The 20,448-nt window shown below is 42.9% G+C and overlaps 1 protein-coding gene across 1 annotated transcript in view; it reads left to right on the forward strand.

Moving 5' to 3' along the window:
* The window catches only part of MAP1B (microtubule associated protein 1B), a 95,383-nt gene extending 79,785 nt beyond the window's left edge, over window positions 1-15,598 (forward strand). The window contains exons 5-7 of the mRNA XM_090276368.1: window positions 1,774-8,281; window positions 11,147-11,385; window positions 12,596-15,598. Of these exons, the coding sequence (XP_090132494.1) occupies window positions 1,774-8,281; window positions 11,147-11,385; window positions 12,596-12,751 (6,903 nt within the window). The 3' untranslated portion in view covers window positions 12,752-15,598. The remainder of the gene's footprint in view (window positions 1-1,773; window positions 8,282-11,146; window positions 11,386-12,595) is intronic.
* Window positions 15,599-20,448: the final 4,850 nt, after the last annotated feature.

The raw sequence follows: 20,448 nt of genomic DNA on the forward strand, positions 1-20,448 counted from the left end.
AAGTCTTTTTGCGCTCTCCTTGAACCTGGTGCTTACATGTCATGTAAAAAGAGCTAGTGATTGAATACCTCCTACGCACAACAGGGTCAAACCCTTCACTGCTGTTCCCCTCAGGGTGGAATTTCAAAAATTAAAATAGACTAAAATTAAAATTTTTACTGTTAAAAATTCAGCAATTGAGTTATTCTAGATTTCTTCTCCAAAATGTATTATAAAACACGAATAGTCTGCTTGTGCTCTATGTGACTCTTTGTACTGAGAGGATCCTGACTGTGCTGTCGTGGTGGTGATGAAGGTCCGTGCAAATTATTGGACAGGATCCCATTTAGTGTTCATGTTTGCTTTGGTCAGAAAATAATATGAGTAACAACTACCCAGGGATGGATGGTTACCATTTACTCTTTCAGTTTTCTTAGCTTCCAAAATAGTAGATTCTTATCCCTTTAACAGGAGTTTGTCAAATCAGAGGAAACAGAAAAATCCAATGACTTGTTACTTTGCTATTTTTTTGACTCTTTCTATGAAACGTAGGACAAATAGGCTAACAAAACAAAAATGGCTATTTTACTGCAATCTCAGGTAGAAAAATTCAGATTCTGTAAATGACCTTTGGCACACGCACTGGTAACCTCAGACTTTGGTATCCAGAAGGCTCTATGAGACAGAGGAAACCACTCTAAAACTAGAAGTTGCGTTCATGACTGGGCTACATGAAATCTTTGCTTTGCTCTTTCATCCTTCACCATCAAGGACAAAGCTCTTTTCAGTTGAATGTCTGGGTTGATGTATGAGCTTTGCTGCAACCAAAAGAAGACTGCAGTTTATGGCACGATTATTCTTCACTATTTACACCATGAAACATATGGCCATAATATGGAGTGAGACAAAAATAGCATTTTCCACAAACCACAGTCTCTGTTTTGGTCACAATTTGCTCTTTTGCATTCCAGTCTTATGGAAAGTACTAAACAATGTATTGAAAAATGTCTGAACCAAAAAAAATTTTTTCTGACTTATGCTTGACTATTATTCCTTTTTAAAAAAAAATCTTATATTTAAATTACAGTTTATGTTCAATATTATTTTGTATTAGTTTCAGGTGTACAGAATAGTGGTCAGACAGTCATGTACTTTACAAAGTATTCTCCCCAGTATTTCCGGCACCCACCTGGCACCATACACAGTTATTACAGTACTGTTGACACTACTCGCTAAACTTTCCTTACATCCTTGTGAGTGCTTTGTAACTACTTAATTGTATTAAATTCCTTCAATGTATCGATCAGGCCTTTTTGCCAAGCCCAGTGGAATAACAGAAAACATTTTATATCAGTGGTGAAATGACTCACATAGCCTTCCCCTGTGATAGTTCAATATTTTTTTAAAGGGCATTTTTGCATGGCCGGTGCCTAGGGGTAATACTCAAAGTATTTCATAACCACTGTGGCACTGGCCCTGGTCCTCCAAATGGTCACTGGTCTTAGACCCAAGTTCTGCAGTTCTCCCGCTGGACAAGGACAGATGATGGCGAGGTGCTGGGGGAGATGCTGAGGCATAAGGGAGTAGTGTGGGGAAGGTGGGGAGCGGGCGGTCAGGACAGAGGCTGTGCACCTGTGTGGAAACAGTTCAGCATTTAAACAAGCAACATCTCTGAAATCATCCCTTTGTGCATCCAGTGGTCCCATAATACCTAGTAATAGATGGACAGGATGGATCAGTGATGACATTCATTGAAACCTTTTCTTTTCTTTATTATTATTTTTAAAATTCCAGATTGGGGAGTTACTGAGTACCACCCATCCTGCCAACAAAGCTAGTTTAACCCTCTTTTGTCCCGAAGAAGGGGACTGGAAGAACTCCAATCTTGACAGACACAACCTCCAAGACTTCATCAATATTAAACTCAATTCAGCTTCTATATTGCCAGAAATGGAAGGACTTTCCGAGTTTACCGAGTATCTCTCAGAATCAGTGGAAGTCCCCTCTCCCTTTGATATCCTGGAACCTCCCACATCGGGTGGATTTCTAAAGCTCTCCAAGCCCTGTTGCTACATTTTTCCAGGAGGGAGGGGCGATTCTGCCTTGTTTGCAGTGAACGGATTCAATATGCTTATCAATGGAGGGTCAGAAAGAAAATCCTGTTTCTGGAAGCTCATCCGACACTTGGACCGAGTGGACTCCATCCTGCTCACCCACATTGGGGATGACAATTTGCCGGGAATAAACAGCATGCTGCAGCGGAAAATCGCAGAGCTCGAGGAGGAGCAGTCCCAGGGCTCCACCACCAACAGTGACTGGATGAAAAACCTCATCTCCCCTGATTTAGGAGTTGTATTTCTCAATGTCCCGGAGAATCTGAAGAACCCAGAACCAAACATCAAGATGAAGAGAAGCATAGAAGAAGCTTGCTTCACACTCCAGTACCTAAACAAATTGTCCATGAAACCAGAACCTCTATTCAGAGGTATAGGCAGTACCATCGATCCTGTCATTCTTTTCCAAAAAATGGGAGTTGGTAAACTGGAGATGTATGTGCTTAACCCAGTCAAGAGCAGCAAGGAAATGCAGTATTTTATGCAGCAGTGGACTGGCATCAACAAAGACAAGGCTGAACTAATCCTGCCTAATGGTCAAGAAATAGATATTCCAATTTCCTACTTAACCTCAGTCTCATCTTTGATTGTGTGGCATCCAGCAAACCCTGCAGAGAAAATCATCCGAGTCCTGTTTCCTGGAAACAGCACCCAATACAATATTCTGGAAGGACTAGAGAAGCTCAAACATTTAGACTTCCTGAAACAGCCGCTGGCCACCCAGAAGGATCTAACTGGCCAGGGGGCCACTCCAGCTGTGAAACAAGTGAAACTGAAACAGAGGGCCGATAGCCGGGAAAGTCTGAAGCCAGCCACAAAGCCACTTGCCAGCAAATCTGTGCGAAAGGAGTCTAAAGAAGAAACTCCTGAGGTCACAAAAGCCAATCACATGGAAAAGCCACCCAAAGTTGAAAGCAAAGAAAAGGTAGCAGTGAAAAAAGACAAGCCAGTAAAAACAGAGAGCAAACCTCCAGTGACCGAAAAGGAGATGCCCAGCAAAGAGGAACAGCCTCCGGTGAAAGCCGAGGCGGCTGAAAAGCAAGCCACAGATGTCAAACCCAAAGTCACCAAGGAGAAGATGGTGAAGAAGGAAACAAAAGCAAAGTCTGAAGAAAAGAAAGAGGAGAAGGAAAAGCCAAAGAAAGAAGTGGTGAAAAAGGAGGACAAGACGCCTATCAAGAAGGAGGAAAAACCAAAAAAGGAAGAGGTGAAAAAGGAAGTCAAAAAAGATATCAAGAAAGAAGAGAAAAAAGAATCCAAGAAGGAGGTTAAGAAAGAAACACCACTGAAGGAAGCCAAGAAGGAAGTTAAAAAGGAAGACAAGAAGGAAATGAAAAAGGAAGAAAAAGAACCCAAAAAAGACATTAAGAAACTTCCTAAAGACACAAAGAAATCATCTACTCCTCTATCCGAAGCAAAAAAGCCTGCTGCATTAAAACCGAAAGTACCCAGAAAGGAAGAGTCTGTCAAGAAAGATTCTGCTGCTGCCGGGAAGCCAAAGGAGAAGGGGAAAATTAAAGTCATTAAGAAGGAAGTCAAGGCAACTGAGGCTGCAGCGGCAGCCATTGGCACTGTGGCCACCGCAGCTGCCATGGTGGCAGCAGCTGGAATAGCAACCACTGGCCCTGCCAAAGAACTGGAAACTGAAAGGTCCCTTATGTCATCCCCTGAGGATCTAACCAAGGACTTTGAAGAGCTAAAGGCTGAAGAGGTCGATGTAGCGAAAGACACCAAGCCTCAGCTGGAGTTAATCAAAGATGAAGAGAAGCGGAAGGCATCTGAGCCGGTCGAAGCCTATGTCATCCAGAAAGAGACAGAAGTCATCAAAGGTCCTGCCGAGTCCCCAGATGAAGGAATCACTACCACCGAAGGGGAGGGAGAATGTGAGCAAACACCCGAGGAGCTGGAGCCAGCTGAGAAGCAGGGGGTGGACGACACTGAAAAATTTGAAGACGAAGGAGCAGGTTTTGAAGAATCCTCAGAGACCGGAGACTATGAAGAGAAGGCAGAAACTGAGGAGGCTGAGGAGCCAGAAGAGGATGGTGAAGAGAAGGTGTGTGTGAGCACCTCCAAGCACAGCCTTGCAGAGGACGAGGAAGGTGCCAAGGCTGAGGCAGACGTGCACATCAAGGAGAAGAGGGGGTCTGCGGCCAGTGGCGATGACCGAGCAGAAGAAGACATGGATGAAGCAGCGGAGAGAGTAGAAGCTGAACAGTCTGAGGAGGAGGGTGATGAGGAAGACAAAGCTGAGAATACCAGAGACGAAGAATATGAGCCCGAAAAGGCTGAAGCTGAAGATTATGTGATGGCTGTGGTGGACAAGGCTGCGGAGGCCATTGGTGCCGACGATCAGTATGGATTCCTCACCACTTCACCCAAGCAACTGGGAGCCCAGTCTCCTGCCCAGGAACCCGCGTCTTCAATTCATGATGAGACTTTACCTGGAGGCTCGGAAAGTGAGGCCACTGCTTCTGATGAGGAGAATCGAGAAGACCAGCCTGAAGAATTCACCGCCACCTCTGGCTACACTCAGTCCACCATTGAGATATCCAGTGAGCCCACCCCAATGGATGGGATGTCTACTCCTCGCGATGTGATGAGTGATGAGACCAACAATGAAGAGACAGAATCCCCATCTCAAGAATTTGTAAACATCACCAAATATGAGTCTTCGCTGTATTCTCAGGAATATGCCAAATCTGCTGTCACTTCACTCAATGGGTTATCTGAAGGCTCAAAAACAGATGCCACTGATGGGAAAGATTACAATGCTTCAGCCTCCACCATCTCACCACCTTCATCCATGGAGGAAGACAAATTTAGCAAATCTGTGTTACGTGATGCTTATTGCACTGAAGAGAGAGACAGGAAAGCCAGTGCCATGTTGGAGATCAAAGACACCATCTCAGCAGTTTCAGATGAAAAAATTAGTCCATCCAAGAGCCCATCCCTGAGTCCATCTCCACCATCACCCATAGAAAAGACCCCCTTGGGTGAACGTAGTGTGAACTTTTCTCTGACACCCAATGAGATTAAAGTCTCAGCAAAGGCAGAAGCTGTCCCAGTGTCTCCTGAAGTGACCCAAGAAATAGTCGAGGAGCATTGTGCAAGTCCTGAGGATAAGACCCTGGAAGTGGTGTCTCCATCTCAGTCTGTGACTGGCAGTGCTGGCCACACACCTTACTACCAGTCTCCCACCGACGAGAAGTCCAGTCACCTCCCCACAGAAGTCATCAAAAAATCATCAGCAGTTCCAGTGAGTTTTGAATTCAGTGAAGCCAAAGATGAGCATGAAAGGGCTTCCATAAGCCCCATGGATGAACCTGTTCCTGACTCGGAGTCTCCTATTGAAAAAGTTTTGTCTCCTTTACGGAGCCCTCCCCTAATTGGATCTGAGTCTGCATATGAAAGTTTTTTAAGTGCTGATGACAAGGCTCCTGGTAGATGTACTGAAAGACCCTTTGAAGGAAAGAATGGAAAACAAGGCTTTCCAGACCGAATAAGTCCAGTTTCTGGCATGACATCCACTGGTCTTTTCCAAGACAAACAGGAAGGGAAAAGCACAGACTTTGTACCAATAAAGGAAGACTTTGCTCACCAGAAGAAAACTGATGATGTTGAAGCCATGAGTTCTCAACCAGGACTGGCTTTAGATGAAAGGAAGTTGGGAGGAGATGTTTCTCCTACACAAATAGATGTCAGTCAGTTTGGATCTTTTAAAGAAGACACTAAGATGTCCATTTCTGAAGGTACTGTTTCAGACAAGTCAGCTACTCCTGTTGATGAAGGTGTAGCGGAAGACACATACTCTCACATGGAGGGCGTGGCCTCAGTCTCCACAGCTTCTGTGGCCACGAGCTCATTTCCAGAGCCAACAACAGATGATGTGTCTCCTTCTCTGCATGCTGAGGTTGGTTCCCCCCATTCCACAGAAGTAGACGACTCCCTTTCTGTGTCTGTCGTGCAAACGCCTACCGCTTTTCAGGAAACAGAAATGTCTCCATCTAAAGAAGAATGCCCAAGACCAATGTCAATTTCTCCACCAGACTTCTCCCCTAAAACAGCTAAATCCAGGACACCAGTTCAAGATCACAGATCTGAACAATCCTCAATGTCTATTGAATTTGGTCAAGAATCCCCTGAGCACTCCCTTGCCATGGACTTCAGTCGACAGTCTCCAGATCACCCTACAACAGGTGCAAGTGTGCTTCACATCACTGAAAATGGGCCAACTGAGGTGGATTACAGTCCTGACTTGCAGGACTCTAGTTTATCACATAAGATACCACCAATGGAGGAGCCATCCTACACCCAAGATAATGATCTTTCTGAGCTCATCTCAGTATCTCAGGTCGAGGCCTCTCCATCCACCTCTTCTGCACATACCCCTTCTCAGATAGCTTCTCCTCTCCAAGAAGATACTCTATCTGATGTCGTTCCTCCCAGAGATATATCCTTATATGCCTCACTCACCTCTGAAAAAGTGCGATGTCTGGAAGGAGAGAAACTGTCACCAAAATCTGATATCTCTCCACTCACCCCAAGAGAGTCCTCCCCTTTATATTCACCTAGTTTTTCAGATTCTACCTCTGCAGTCAAAGAGAACATAGCAGCTTGCCACACTTCTGCTCCTCCAACAACAGAAGCAGCATCTGCAGAGTCCTATGGCTTCCGTGCCTCGATGCTATTTGATACGATGCAACACCATCTAGCCTTGAATAGAGATTTGACGACATCTGGTGTGGAGAAGGACAATGGAGGGAAGACACCTGGTGACTTTAGCTACGCCTATCAGAAGCCTGAGAAGACAACTAGGTCCCCAGAAGAAGGAGGTTATGACTACGAGTCTTATAAGAAAACCCCCCGAACCCCAGATGTGAGTGGCTGTTACTATGAGAAGACAGAGAGAGCCACTAAATCCCCATGTGACAGTGGCTACTCCTATGAGACCATTGAGAAAACCACCAAGACTCCTGAAGATGGGGACTATGCCTATGAAATTACTGAAAAGACCACGCGGACCCCTGAAGAGGGTGGCTACTCATATGAGATACATGAGAAGACGATAAGAACCCCTGAAGTGGGTGGTTACAGCTACAAAAAGACTGAGAGGTCTAGAAGACTGCTGGATGACATCAGCAATGGCTATGATGACTCTGAAGATGGAGGCCACACACTTGGAGATTCCGGCTACTCTTATGAGACCACGGAGAAAATTGCCAGTTTCCCTGAGTCTGAAAGTTACACCTATGAGACATCTACAAAAACTACACGGACCCCCGATACTTCCACATACTGTTATGAGACTGCAGAGAAAATCACTAGAACCCCCCAGGGGTCTACATATTCCTATGAGTCTTCAGACCAGTGCTACACTGCAGAAAAGAAGTCCCCCTCAGAGGCCCGCCAGGATGTTGACTTATGCCTTGTGTCCTCTTGTGAATACAAGCACCCCAAGACAGAGCTGTCACCCTCCTTCATTAATCCCAATCCTCTTGAATGGTTTGCCAGTGAAGAGCCGACTGAAGAATCCGAGAAGCCCCTCACCCAATCTGGGGGAGCCCCACCACCTCCAGGAGGAAAGCCACAGGGGCGACAATGTGATGAAACTCCTCCCACCTCAGTCAGTGAGTCGGCCCCATCCCAGACCGACTCCGACGTTCCACCAGAGACTGAAGAGTGTCCCTCCATCACAGCCGATGCAAACATCGACTCTGAAGATGAATCAGAAACCATCCCCACAGACAAAACTGTCACATACAAACACATGGACCCACCTCCAGCCCCCATGCAGGACCGCAGTCCTTCTCCACGCCACCCTGATGTGTCCATGATGGACCCGGAGGCCTTGGCCATTGAGCAGAACCTGGGCAAAGCTCTGAAGAAGGACCTGAAAGAGAAGACCAAAACCAAGAAGCCAGGTACGAAGACCAAGTCATCTTCACCTGTCAAAAAGAGCGATGGGAAGTCCAAGCCCTCTGCGGCTTCACCAAAACCAGGGGGCTTGAAAGAATCCTTAGATAAGGCATCCAGAGTGGCTTCTCCTAAGAAGAAGGAATCTGTGGAAAAAGCAACAAAACCCACCACCACACCCGAGGTCAAAGCTGCACGTGGGGAAGAGAAAGACAAGGAGACCAAGAATGCCGCCAACGCCTCTGCATCCAAATCAGTCAAGACGGCAACCGCAGGTAGGTGGAAGGGGCTGGCATCCACAACGGTTGCACTTTTAACTGGAGCCTTCGAATTTCCATTTGACTTTGTCCTGGGAAGATGACAGAGCACAATTGGTGCTCTCCCTTCCTTTTACTATTCTCTCCTGCCACAGGGTATCAGTATCTGTTCAATGTTGTCTGCAGGCTCAGGGATAGCTCAGCATATGACCCAGAACAGCTCTGATTCACCAGATGAGATTCCAGGCTTTGCTCATTCTGCAACATAGCAACTGCAGCCTGTTCTAAATCTTCAGAACCAAGTGGCTTCAGCCACACTGGCCCCAGAATGAAGTTCAGGTGGCATAGTCCAGGAGCTCCCAAAGGCCGAGGGAGAACCAGAGTTCCAAGCCAACCCTGGAATGATCACTATACACCCCAAGATTAAGATTTTATTTTTTTAAATTAAAATTTAAAAAATAATTATAACATTTTAAAATGAAAAATTATGACAGTTTTAGTTTTTAAGAAATTACCAGGGTGGAGTTACATCCCCATTAAAGCAATGTTCTGTTTTTTTTTTTTTTTTTTAATTGCCCAACAAATATCATCATTTCAGTTGTTCAGTGGGTATTCTGAATGAATTGAAGGTTCTTCTTATACCCCTTTTACCCCACAGTCTCTCTAACAGAGACTCAGAATTCTATTTCAGATTGAAATTGCACATAGCAGGAGCAATATTTCTGACTGCTGATCATTCCTGTTTTCGTCCCAAGTCCCAGATGTATTAAGTTCTCAGCAATACCTGGGTTTTTGATGGAACAGGTCTCTGACGGCCCGGATTCATTTTCTTGCTTCAAACCAATCTCAGGGATTTGCATCAATACATTTACTTGCTTTATGTAGTTATTCCAAGATTTTAGACTACAGTTCATAAAGTAATATAAGTTGACCCAAATATGTAAAGCAAAAAATAACTTAAATAAGGGAAAATTTGATAGAGAAACCTTGGGATTCTCAAATTCAGTACATTTTAGGAAGTATTATAACTGCAAACTTTTACTTTAAACGACATGGAAGATCAATTTCAAGAGTAACTCCTTACCAGATTTCTTTCTTTAAAATATGCATGTGGAAAAAATTTGTTCATTAGAATTAATGGAAAGCCACCAGATAATTAACCCCTTAGTATGAAGGAGGTGACAAGGGACTTGCATTTGGGAGAAAATGTGAAATTCATTCAAACAGATAAAAACCAACCTGAATTTGTTACCCAACTTGCCACACATACACACTCTAGCCCACATAATTGATTTTTTAAAACAATTTTTAAGGCAAAGTAATAAATAAAGATGAGTTAATTAGAATGTACTTTGAAAATGCTTTTGCAATACATTTCTAAAAAGACAAAATTGTAGTATTAATTGATTTTTAAAACAAAGCTGGGTTAACTTTTGGCAGTTTCCTCCATTTTGCTTCTGTCCAAGAGATATTCAATTGGTATTGATGGTAGTGATTTAGTCTGCAAGGGAAAATTGCAGGCATTTTTAATTATTAAAAGAACTGTAACTCACAGACTTCTACTGTAAGTCAGAGTTCTTTGGGAGGCTTACATGTGGATATTTGAGGGCTTTCAGCTTGGATTCATTAAAATGGCTGGTTAATCTATTTATAAATTGAGTCAGTTTATCTAAATATCAGTTTGGCTGATTCTCATCAATTCCCCAAACCCCTAATAGTAAAACTGGACAGTTGACGGAGCTCACTGGTGGTCTTTAAACATCCTATGGAGAAAGGAAATAAGATTAAATATACAGGATCCAGCTGGTATTTTAAAATAAACGACTTAACAGCAGTGATCTTAAACCAAATGCACATTAGAATTATCTGGGGTGCTTTTAAAAGATGGTGGTGCCCAGACCCCCACCCTAGTCCCATTAAGTCCAATTCCGGGGTGTGGGGCCTGGGCATCAGTACTAAGCATTAAGTACTAATACGTTTTAGGGATTCTAATTATGCAGCCAGGGTGAAGAACCACTGCCTTAGAATGCTAGTTCTATTAGTGTTTCAAAAAGTCAAAGGCTTCAACTAGAACAAGTTAGAAAGCCTGCTCACCAAACAAGGTGCCAGGAAACTTTAGGGGTAATCTGAATCTTCACTTTGCCCAGGCCTTTTCTCATTTAGACTAGGAATTTTGGCAACCTGATGCCCTTTTCTTCAGCTTGATGTGTCCTGATTGGCTAGGGAAAGCCCAGTCTTTCTGAACCTTCCTCTCACTAAAGTTTGGTATCCAGCCTTGTCTAGCGAGAGGTGTCTTAACTTTCAGGCTACTGTGCTAAGGAGAGAAAACAACCTTTCATCAGTTTGTGAATGAGGCTGAGGTGCTGAAGACCTTGGCAATCATGCAAAGTTAAGATCTGAACCAGTTACTAGATCAAATGTTAGGGTACAATATTCAGCTGAGGGCAAAATGGCTCTCAGATGAGATCCTATCATGGTTTACTAACATTGCTTAACTATGGTTTACCGAATGCAGATGCTTCCTTTTGACTTTTAAAATCTATTTCTTAGATCACATTTCAAATTAAGATGCACATTAGTAGCTCTCTAGGAGTATTATTATTATCTAGTTCCATATTTGGGAAGTCCTTGAAACTTCTTACTTCCTCATGGGTTGTCCACAAAGGGAAACCATTCCATTCTCATTTCTCCTGGTGAGATGGCAAATGTTAATATCTTCTCAATTGCCAGTGTTAAATGCCCTCTACCAGAGAGAGGGAAATGCCCGGTTTCTCATTTGCATGTGCTGTGCATCTTCTAGTGGATGAGTATGGAGGTGTACTAGACCTGGGGGTCTCTTCACATTCCTGTGACCCTGGCTTTCTCTTTGTTTATTTACCAAAGGACCAGGAACCACCAAGACGGCCAAATCCTCAGCTGTGCCTCCAGGCCCCCCTGTGTACTTGGACCTGTGCTATATTCCCAACCACAGCAATAGTAAGAATGTTGATGTTGAATTTTTCAAGAGAGTGAGGTCATCCTACTACGTGGTGAGTGGGAATGACCCTGCTGCTGAGGAGCCCAGCCGGGCTGTCCTGGATGCCTTGTTGGAAGGGAAGGCCCAGTGGGGCAGCAACATGCAGGTAAGAGCTCCAGGGCAGTATCTGCACGGCTCGTGGAGCCATGCCCACAGGTGGAGGGCAGGGATCGTGTTTCAAGAGGCATCGTTGTAATTGTGGATCCGCATGAGGTGCCCATGGGCCTGTCACACATGAGATACCCCAAGGACAAAGTGGATTTCACATGCAGGAGATAGTCTAAAATATTTTTCTGGGTACCAATAACATCCATGGCCTGGGAGGAAAGCCACTTAACCACCCCAAGGCAGGCATTGTGGGCTCAGGGTTACTTGCCCTTTTTCCTAATATATTAAGAGTGAGTGTGTATGAATAAAAGTGCTCATATTTCTATGTGAAAGCTGCTGAGGACTTGTCTTTACAGTTCCTTTTTGTTTCACGAATAGACGAAAGCTAGCAGTATGGCCATTTAAAAAATTAACTGCCCACGTGAAATTCTACAGGAGGGGCATTGCTGAAGACAGTCCCCAGCAGGATGTTCCCAACTCACAAAAGGACTGGCCACGAACTACTCTTTATTCTTTTGGCTGTGATCTTTGCTTATCTAAGTTTCTCTTGTCTGCACAGTCACCTAGTAAACAGTATTTGCATTACAGTAAATAGATTTACTTGTTAGTTAATCATATGAAATCTCACGAGAAGCACCAGTGGCCTCTTAATAAATACTGGATGAAATTTTTACTATTCAAGCCAGTACCCACCCACCCATCCACACCACTCCTCTATCCCTAAGCACATGCACAAATTAAAGATACAAATCTTTGTTCTCAAGACAAAATGTTAGTTACACACATTAGAGAGCTTTGAGCTACATAAATAACCAGAGCTCCTTGGATCAAATATGCAGCATCCTTGATGCAAAATTTACCAGGTGTGTTCAAGGAAATATAAGAAATTCCACCTTAACTGAAGCACTTCTCTTAAAACTAAAGAATTGAACTGACAGTGAATATAGATGAGCCAATTGACTAGTCATTAGTTGTTTTTGGTTCCAGTCTTCAACTCCACTCCCCAAAACTTGATTTTTTTTTCAGCTTTATTCTAGTTCCTGGAAATTGTTAAGTTGAAGAAAAGTCCTGTGCAGTTCTTGAGGAAAAGACATTTTCCTTTCTTTGCTCTTCTTTCTAATTGTCTAATTAATACTTTGTTGTTCTATTTTTTTTTCCATCTGATTTCTGGCTCTGCCCTTAAATAGCTGTTTTCTCTCTCCCTGCAGGTGACCCTGATCCCGACTCATGACTCAGAAGTGATGAGGGAATGGTACCAGGAGACCCATGAGAAACAGCAAGACCTGAACATCATGGTTTTAGCAAGCAGCAGCACTGTGGTTATGCAAGACGAATCCTTCCCTGCATGCAAAATCGAACTGTAAAGACCCAAGCCAGCCGCACCACAGGATTCGAACTTTATTTCCAGAAATTCTTCCATTTGAAACCAACTTTTCTAAAAATTCAGTTAGTCTAAATAAGTTGCTGAACTGTTTCCTGCCAAACGCTATCCGGTGTCATCATGGCGGTGCGAGTCACTAATATTTCTCAGTTTTTGCTGATTGCTAAGGGAAGTAACAGCATTCCTACAATAGGGTTCAGATTACTGCAAAAGGACCTACCCCAGTTCATCTCTGCTGATCATTTGGAAAACATGCACTAGCAAACCCAATTGACTTCTGCTAGGTAGAGGCATTTGTCTTAGAGAAAGAGAGAGAGAAAGCAAGAGAGAGACAGAGAGAGATGGAGAGAGTGTGCGCACAAAGAGAGAGAACACGGGACAGAGAGAGAGAATGAAAAAGAAAAGGAATGCAAAAGAAGGAGGTGTAATGGTAGAGAGCGCTGGTGAGATACCCAGAGAGGAAGAGAGAGAGCAGGGTGGGGTGAGGAAGAGAAAACCAAGAGTTCGGTCTGCATTTGCTCAGGCAGTCTCTATCCTGTGGTCTACAAAGGCAGAGTTCTCAACTTGTGTCAGTCTGAGTCATCCAAAAGGTCTTAATTTTCTAAAACAAATTGACTGGAAGAACACAAAAAGAACAAAAGTTGTTATGAGGGCATGTGAGATTTTCACGCCTTAATTAAGCTCCTTCAGTTTGAAGGTTGCATACTGACATATAAATAGCATAGTGAGTGTAGGTTGGGCACGCAAGTGGTTTGAACCCCATTCAGAACTCTCAGACTCTTCAAAAACACGAGTAGATTGATCTAAGGCATGCTCCCAGCATCTGTGCAACCAGTTAGCCCACTTGGAGTCAATTAACCTGCATGCAGAAACACCTAAGTCCACCCCAATCAACAAGCAAATACCAAAGCAGTTGGGAGTACATATGGTAGACAATTTGCCTTAGAAAGTGACTTGAATGTACAAAGATTCTTGATGCACTTATTATTTTTTAATGTGAGACAGCCAGTTTATAAAACATCCATGTAGGATTATAGCTACTCCAGTTATAGGAGCATGTGTGCACGTGTGGGGGGTACTGGAAGCATATCTGGATGGTGCAACAGTTTGATGCTGAGACATGCTTGTGAAGTACCACCTCAGTGGCCCTATGGCCCCTAAGCCAGATAAGTTGAGCCTTTCATAGCTTCTTCACTACTGCAAGTTCAAAATTGAAATGGCTTCTGTGATCAGAACTGGGAAAACAGTGAATCTTATGGTGGAAGAGGTTCTCAGCAAGTGTACAGTATTTACCTTCCTTTGTCTTACATTGGCTTTTTTTAAATTTTCCATTAATTTCAGTATAATTATGGGAATAAGTGTACAGAAGAATTTTTTTTTTAGATATGTCAGAACTTTTCATAGATGAACTTTTTAACAAATGTTTTCATTTGCAGGAAAATGCAAAGAAAATTTTCAAATGACATTCTTTTTCCTTTTAAATGTTTCATAAGACAAAAAAATGAATAATGTTTTTTGAAGTTCTGGTGAGATTGAAATCTGATAATGCAGTAATAATATTTATTAAAACCCATAACTACCAGGAATAGTGACTGATACCTCCCACCCCTTGATTCCCATAACATGAATATTGGAGTATGTGCTATTAGAGAGTGGAGGAGAATGGCGTGGTAGGCTACCTTTCCAGGCCTCTACATCACCCAGCGATATCCTACATTCTTCTTTCAAGATCTTCAACCATGAGGTAAAAGAGCCAAGACAAGTTCAAAGAACCCTAGCAAAAATTTCCTTTGGGATTTCTTTCCTGGAAAAAAAATAAAAGAAATAATACATTGAAAACAAATGAATTCCTAACTCCTACTGTTCATCACGTAGAGAGAGTTCAGATATCGTTTCCATCATTGTCATCATTGAACTACAAATCTGGGAAGCCAGATCATGATTCAAACTGATATCAAGTTTCAAGCTACAGGTCAATGCACCCGGTGTTCAGATGTGGCAAACTTCTCAGTGACGACTGTGCTGTGCTGTCATGTTGCGTTTCCTGCAGACTCTAAGATCTACAGAGTAGTGAACAATGACCTCATTTTATTTTCTATGTTATTTATTTCAAAAATAACATTTTAGTTTATTTTTGTCTGATAAAGTGTATGTTTTGCACCGCTAACTACTATGAGGGTTTAACCAATGCTTCTTTGGGGTCTCTTCACTGAGGACCTATGCAGTCTACTTAATGCTGTGAATTACATGTTCAAATGTTTAATTTTTAAAAAAAGTTAATCTATTTTTTTTTAGGTTTCTCTAGAAATTCAGCTTTTATTTATTACTTCACTTTTTTCAAGTCCTTAAGAACAACACATTGATTAAGGGTACAAAAAATTATCACATGATGGAAAATTCATTGTGACAAAATTGAATTTCATTGAGTATAAACTCGTCTACTTCAAACTTATTTAATTAGACAACCAAAGATACCCAAGATAATTATCTAATGATTGGTTGTTGAGTTAGCCCACATAATAACATGGGAAGAGAAACAGATTTCCAGCCTTCTTGCCAAATCCAGACCTCTGGTTGATTTTTCTTTGATAGAAGATGGAATTCTCCACTTTCTCAAATTTAGTTTATTTAACATGTGCATTATTTTGTTTTTAAAAAATGCAAACATTTTAGGAGAATTATAGGCAATCTTCAATTATAACAGTTCTATCCCACTCCTTTTTTCCTTTCGTTCCTTCCCACCCCCCATGGGATTTAACGGGGAAAATATACAAAAGCTGTTACTGGTTAGCTGGCTCTTTTTCCTATGAAATATATCAGTACTTTTCCCCATCCATTGTTCTCAGTGATGACCACAGAGCCTGAATATACCAGGAAAACCAATATTTGCATTGCAGGTTGCTCCTGTCCTTCCAGAAAACTTTTCTACCTGGGTGACTAACCTAATTTTGCTAGTTTCATAAAAACACAATTAGTTTAGTAACAGCCATCATGATGTACCATGTACATTCATGGTGAGAGCTGAATATCGACACAGACTTCTAGGAGCTGTATTCATACTGGTTACTTAATCCAATTGTGTAGATCGAATATTTGAGTGGAAGGAAGTTACACTCTGTTTTAAGTGATGGGATTCCATCCAGATAACATTCATGATCATGACCTTTTTGATAGTATTCTTAAGCAAAATTCTACAGAGACTAAATGTTAAGAGATGGTCCTCCATTTTCAATTTTAACTAATTCTCTCCCTTTTCTCAAAACCCAACCCTTGTGCATGCTTTCTCAGTCTTGTGGTGGGACTGGATACAATGACTAACCCCCTTCCCCAAATGCCATTTTCCATGGAGTTAAAAAAAATTTTTTTTCCCCTTAACCTTACATATCATAGTGAATGGTTTCCCCAGTGTATATGAATGTCTTAAGTGTCTCCAATAGCTTATGCAGTTTAGGCGCTTTTCAATACTCACTTAATAAGATTAAATTATTTGCTAATTGGGAATTTTACCATCTTCCATTTTTCTTGTATTACCAAATTTCAGCTCTCAGGAGCTGTTCTACGGTTCTGAAATTGCCTCTCTTAGTCACCTGTCATAGGACATTCTTGCTCAGTGATGATAATTGTGAGTTAGATTAATAACTTTCTTTTTTTGCGCTTCAGATTTAGAAGAAAAGATCCTGTTTCCATTTGAAAGGAACTGTAAGCTCTTCTAACCAACTGAACACACACCAAAAACAGCCTAGGAATGAGCATTTCTTTGAAAGCAATTAGGTTATTCACCTGGTATTAAAACAATTTACTACTTTAAAATTCTGTGACTTTCTTAAGTTGATTTAAAAGGCAGCATCAAAAACTGAAAAAGAAGGGAAAAAATAGCTTCTCTGCACTCGTTTGGAGCTCCATGAGCAGGAACCATCAAGACGAGACCAAGACCAGGTTGCCCTTTGGAGAACACTCTGCAGCAGGTCCAAGTGTGCGCCACTCTGAATGCAGCCCTTCTCTTCCTGGCCCTGGAAAGAAGTGGCCTTGAGCCAGGCAGAGAGGCCCCTCCCACTCCTCTCTCTTGTTCTGAATGGTGTTTGTGTCAGTCTGCAGCTGTGTATGGTATTATGTCTTATAATCCTGCATCACTTCTATCCTATCCAGTCATATCTAATGTAGAAAATTAGTTTCCAGTGAAAGTAATATGTAGTGCTTTTATGGTATTTGTGTGCAATATCCCCTCTTCCATTGAGGATATTTGATGTAAAAGAGAAAAAAAAACTCGGTTCCACAATAAAATACAAAAGTGGCAAAAGTTCACATATGTGCTGTCTCATGTTCTGTGTTACTGAGTTGGGCTCATCAGGAGTTGGGATTTTCCCCCCATGGGCGGGAGGACAGGGTCCTGATACTATTTCTACAACTCCTACCTCATTATCTTGTATAACCACACCCTAGAGGACACTGGGGTCTTAGGACAGAAATGGGGAAGTGAGGGAAAGAGACAATTAACATTGCTTAAAAAGAAAACGTAAGTATACCAGTGTAGTGGGAGGGGGATTTTGAGAGGGTTCCCTACGTAAACCACAATATAAACCCCAAAGCAGGTGTTAATCCACGCTCTGCCACACCTGGCTGTGTGACCTCTTGTCACTTTATCCCTACCTAGAGTTTCTTTTCTCACCTGTAAAATGAGAGGATTTCACTAGATAGACAGTCACACTGGATGGTCCCTCCCCAGGCTGAATCTCGGGCCCTACAAGGCCATCATACTTGTTAATTATATCCAACACCTTATCTCTCAGGGTTTCTTGTTCAGTTACAGAATAAGCTCTATATAAGTAACATAATATGCTGTGGATTTGATCAACACCCAGGAACTAAAAGCTGTTTCAAAAAAGTGATTATAAATAAGAAAGTATCTGAAAAAATTCCTCTTAGTCTCAAATTATTGTACCTTTACACCCAGCAGTGGGCAATACTGTGAGGACTTAAAGGTGAACAAACGTAAGTGCTGCTGTAACTGGGGTGACACGGGCTCCCAAAGTTCAAGGGTAAGTTTTGGTGACCGTGGGAAGAGCTCCAGAAGTGATGTGTAAGCTAAGACCTGGTGTGTGTGTGTTGGACAGAAAGCAGATTCTAGGCCAAGGGAACAGCTCACATGGAAGATTGGCAGAGAGCAGGGTCAGCGTGTCTGGGGCCCAGAGTGCTCAGAGGGCAGGGCATAGAGTGGGAGGATGGCATCTCAGTTCCCTCCATGTGTCCACAGAAAATGTGCCCATGGAATGCTTGGTAGAGACCTCCAGGACGTGGCCTGTCGGCCTTCAGTGGTAGTCATTTGGCCTCAAAAAGCCATTGCAGCCTGTGCTGTGTCAATGACGTTCCTTTGTCACACACACCCCTTTCGATCTTACACTGTGCCTCTAAGCCATGAGCATCATTGGCCCGTCCCTTTAGAAGTCACTATTTGCCAGAAGTGATCCCGATTCCTCCAGAAACTGAAGTAAGGAAACACGAGGAAACTCATCGTGGGAAATCATCACCAAAAGATTTTAATTACATCTGCCAGACTCACCTTAAATAAATACGTTGTTTTCTATTCCACTGTAAAATTATTCAGTTTTAGGGAGACTTTCCAGCCTGAACCTAGGGGGACCAACTATCCGGGTTTGTCCGGGACTGTGCTGCATTTAGCTTTGGACATCCTGTGTCCCAGGAGACCCCTCCCTCATCCCAGGAAAGCCCTCACAGCTGGTCACCATACCAGAACCCCTTCATGTGTTTATATCCCAGTTCCTCCAGACAGACCTAGGCCTGTCATCGACGGGGAAGTTAGTCCTCTCCAGCTGGTCTTTTTGTGTACATTGGAGGCAACTGTTTTCTGCTTTTTTTCTTTGTCTTCCAGGCAAATCAACAAAGGTCTACTAAGGTACTGCGCGTACATTTTTCTGTCTTTATAATTGTATTGCTCATCTAAATACTTCTCTGTGTCCTTACGATAGCCTTCTGATACACCCCTGACTCTTGAATTGGTTTCTTGAATAATCACAGATCAAAGTTTTCTCTTTGATCTTATATTGTACATCTTGAAAATTCACGGGAACCACACATACTGATTGATTGTTGGTCACACCCAGTTCCTTTAAGATGAGCAGTCTTGGCTGATTCTCTGGGGGTTCTCAGCAATGTTCACAGGGGCCATGCTCATGGGGTGACCTTGCCATTCAGTGTATTGATGGGTACAGCTCTATTTCATGGCTCAGACTCTCCCCGCTCAGACTAAAAATGCACGTTATTTTAATGCCGTCTTGTGGATTTAAATGCTGTGTGTAAACTGATGACTTTTACAATTTGTGTCTCCAGTCTGTACCTCTTCTCTGACCTCTAAATTCATATATCCAGCTGTGCATTGAGCTGCATATGGTTGGATCTTGAAACGATCCCAAATCAAATTTAACATAACCCCAAACAATCCCTAATCTCCCCAAACTACTCTCTTACTGCCTCAGTAAATGGCAAATATATCTTCAGTTGCTCTGGTCAAAAATCTTGGCTGTGCCTTCAAAATACAGGCAGTTTAACCCTCCTTCTTCCTCACATTCACTGTTAACTGCCTTTGTCCAAGCCCATCATTTCCCTGCTGGATTCCTGCAGCGGCCTCCCAAACAATCTTCACGTTTCCTGCTCTGCCCTCCTAATTTATTCTTTACCTGGCAGCCAGACTAATCCTCTCCACATGTTAGGTTACATCATGCCGTCCAGAGCTCAAAATCTCCAAATGGGTTCTCACCTCAGAGTAAAAGCCAATGTCCTGACCAATGGGCCAGGGGCCTCGCACCACCTGTCCCTTATCTCCTGGCCTCATCTCCTGTAAGCTCCCCCTGACCGACACATTCCACTCCAGCCACACTGGCCTTGCTGTTTCCTCACTCTCTACGCCTGCTTCCACATGGGGCTTAGGGGCTGACTGTTGCTTTCCTCCGCCACGCTTTTCCCCAGGTGACTCCATGATGCTCAGCCTTCCCCACCCCATGGATCTTTGTTCAGATGTCTTCTCAGGAAGGCCTTCCCTAACCAACCTGTTTCAAGTTGCTACCCCCACCACTTAAGCAGCACTCTTTCCCTCTTGCATGCTGAGTGTCCGTACCACTTAGCACCTTATGACCAGATGGGTACCTGACTGCCGGTGAGCCAGAGCCCGGGCAACACCGACACCCAACAGTGGCCCAACATTCTGGCACCGGACAGAACTTTTAATGGGCATTCCTGTTCCATTTTACATACTGTCTTAGGCACATTAACCTCAGAGGGTGTTTTACGGATTAAATGTTGATTTTTAAACTTTATTTTCGGGGTTCGAAAAGTTCAGCTCTGAAGTAGTACTCTGAAAAGTTTAGCTCTAACCATTTAATGAAAATACAATCACAACCCGTATTTTGCAGAGATGAAGCATCATGGGGACCAGAAAAGCAAGCAGAATTCTCCTATATCAGAGGATACAATGCCCCTTTCATAAAATCTTCATAAATCCTCCTCGTGTCCTTGATCTAGCTTTTGAAGCCTATGACAGAATTCATTTTCAAATGCTTTTTTTGTAAGAATAAGCTGTTTTCTGGGCTTGTCCAGCTCCGACTTGGAATCCCTAACATTCATACACAATAAGCCCAAGGCCTAAGTCACTGTTTTGTGTTAAACAAA

This window comes from Furipterus horrens, unplaced genomic scaffold (assembly GCF_987537825.1).
Source record: "Furipterus horrens unplaced genomic scaffold, mFurHor1.1.pri manual_scaffold_5, whole genome shotgun sequence".
Lineage (NCBI taxonomy): Eukaryota > Metazoa > Chordata > Mammalia > Chiroptera > Furipteridae > Furipterus > Furipterus horrens.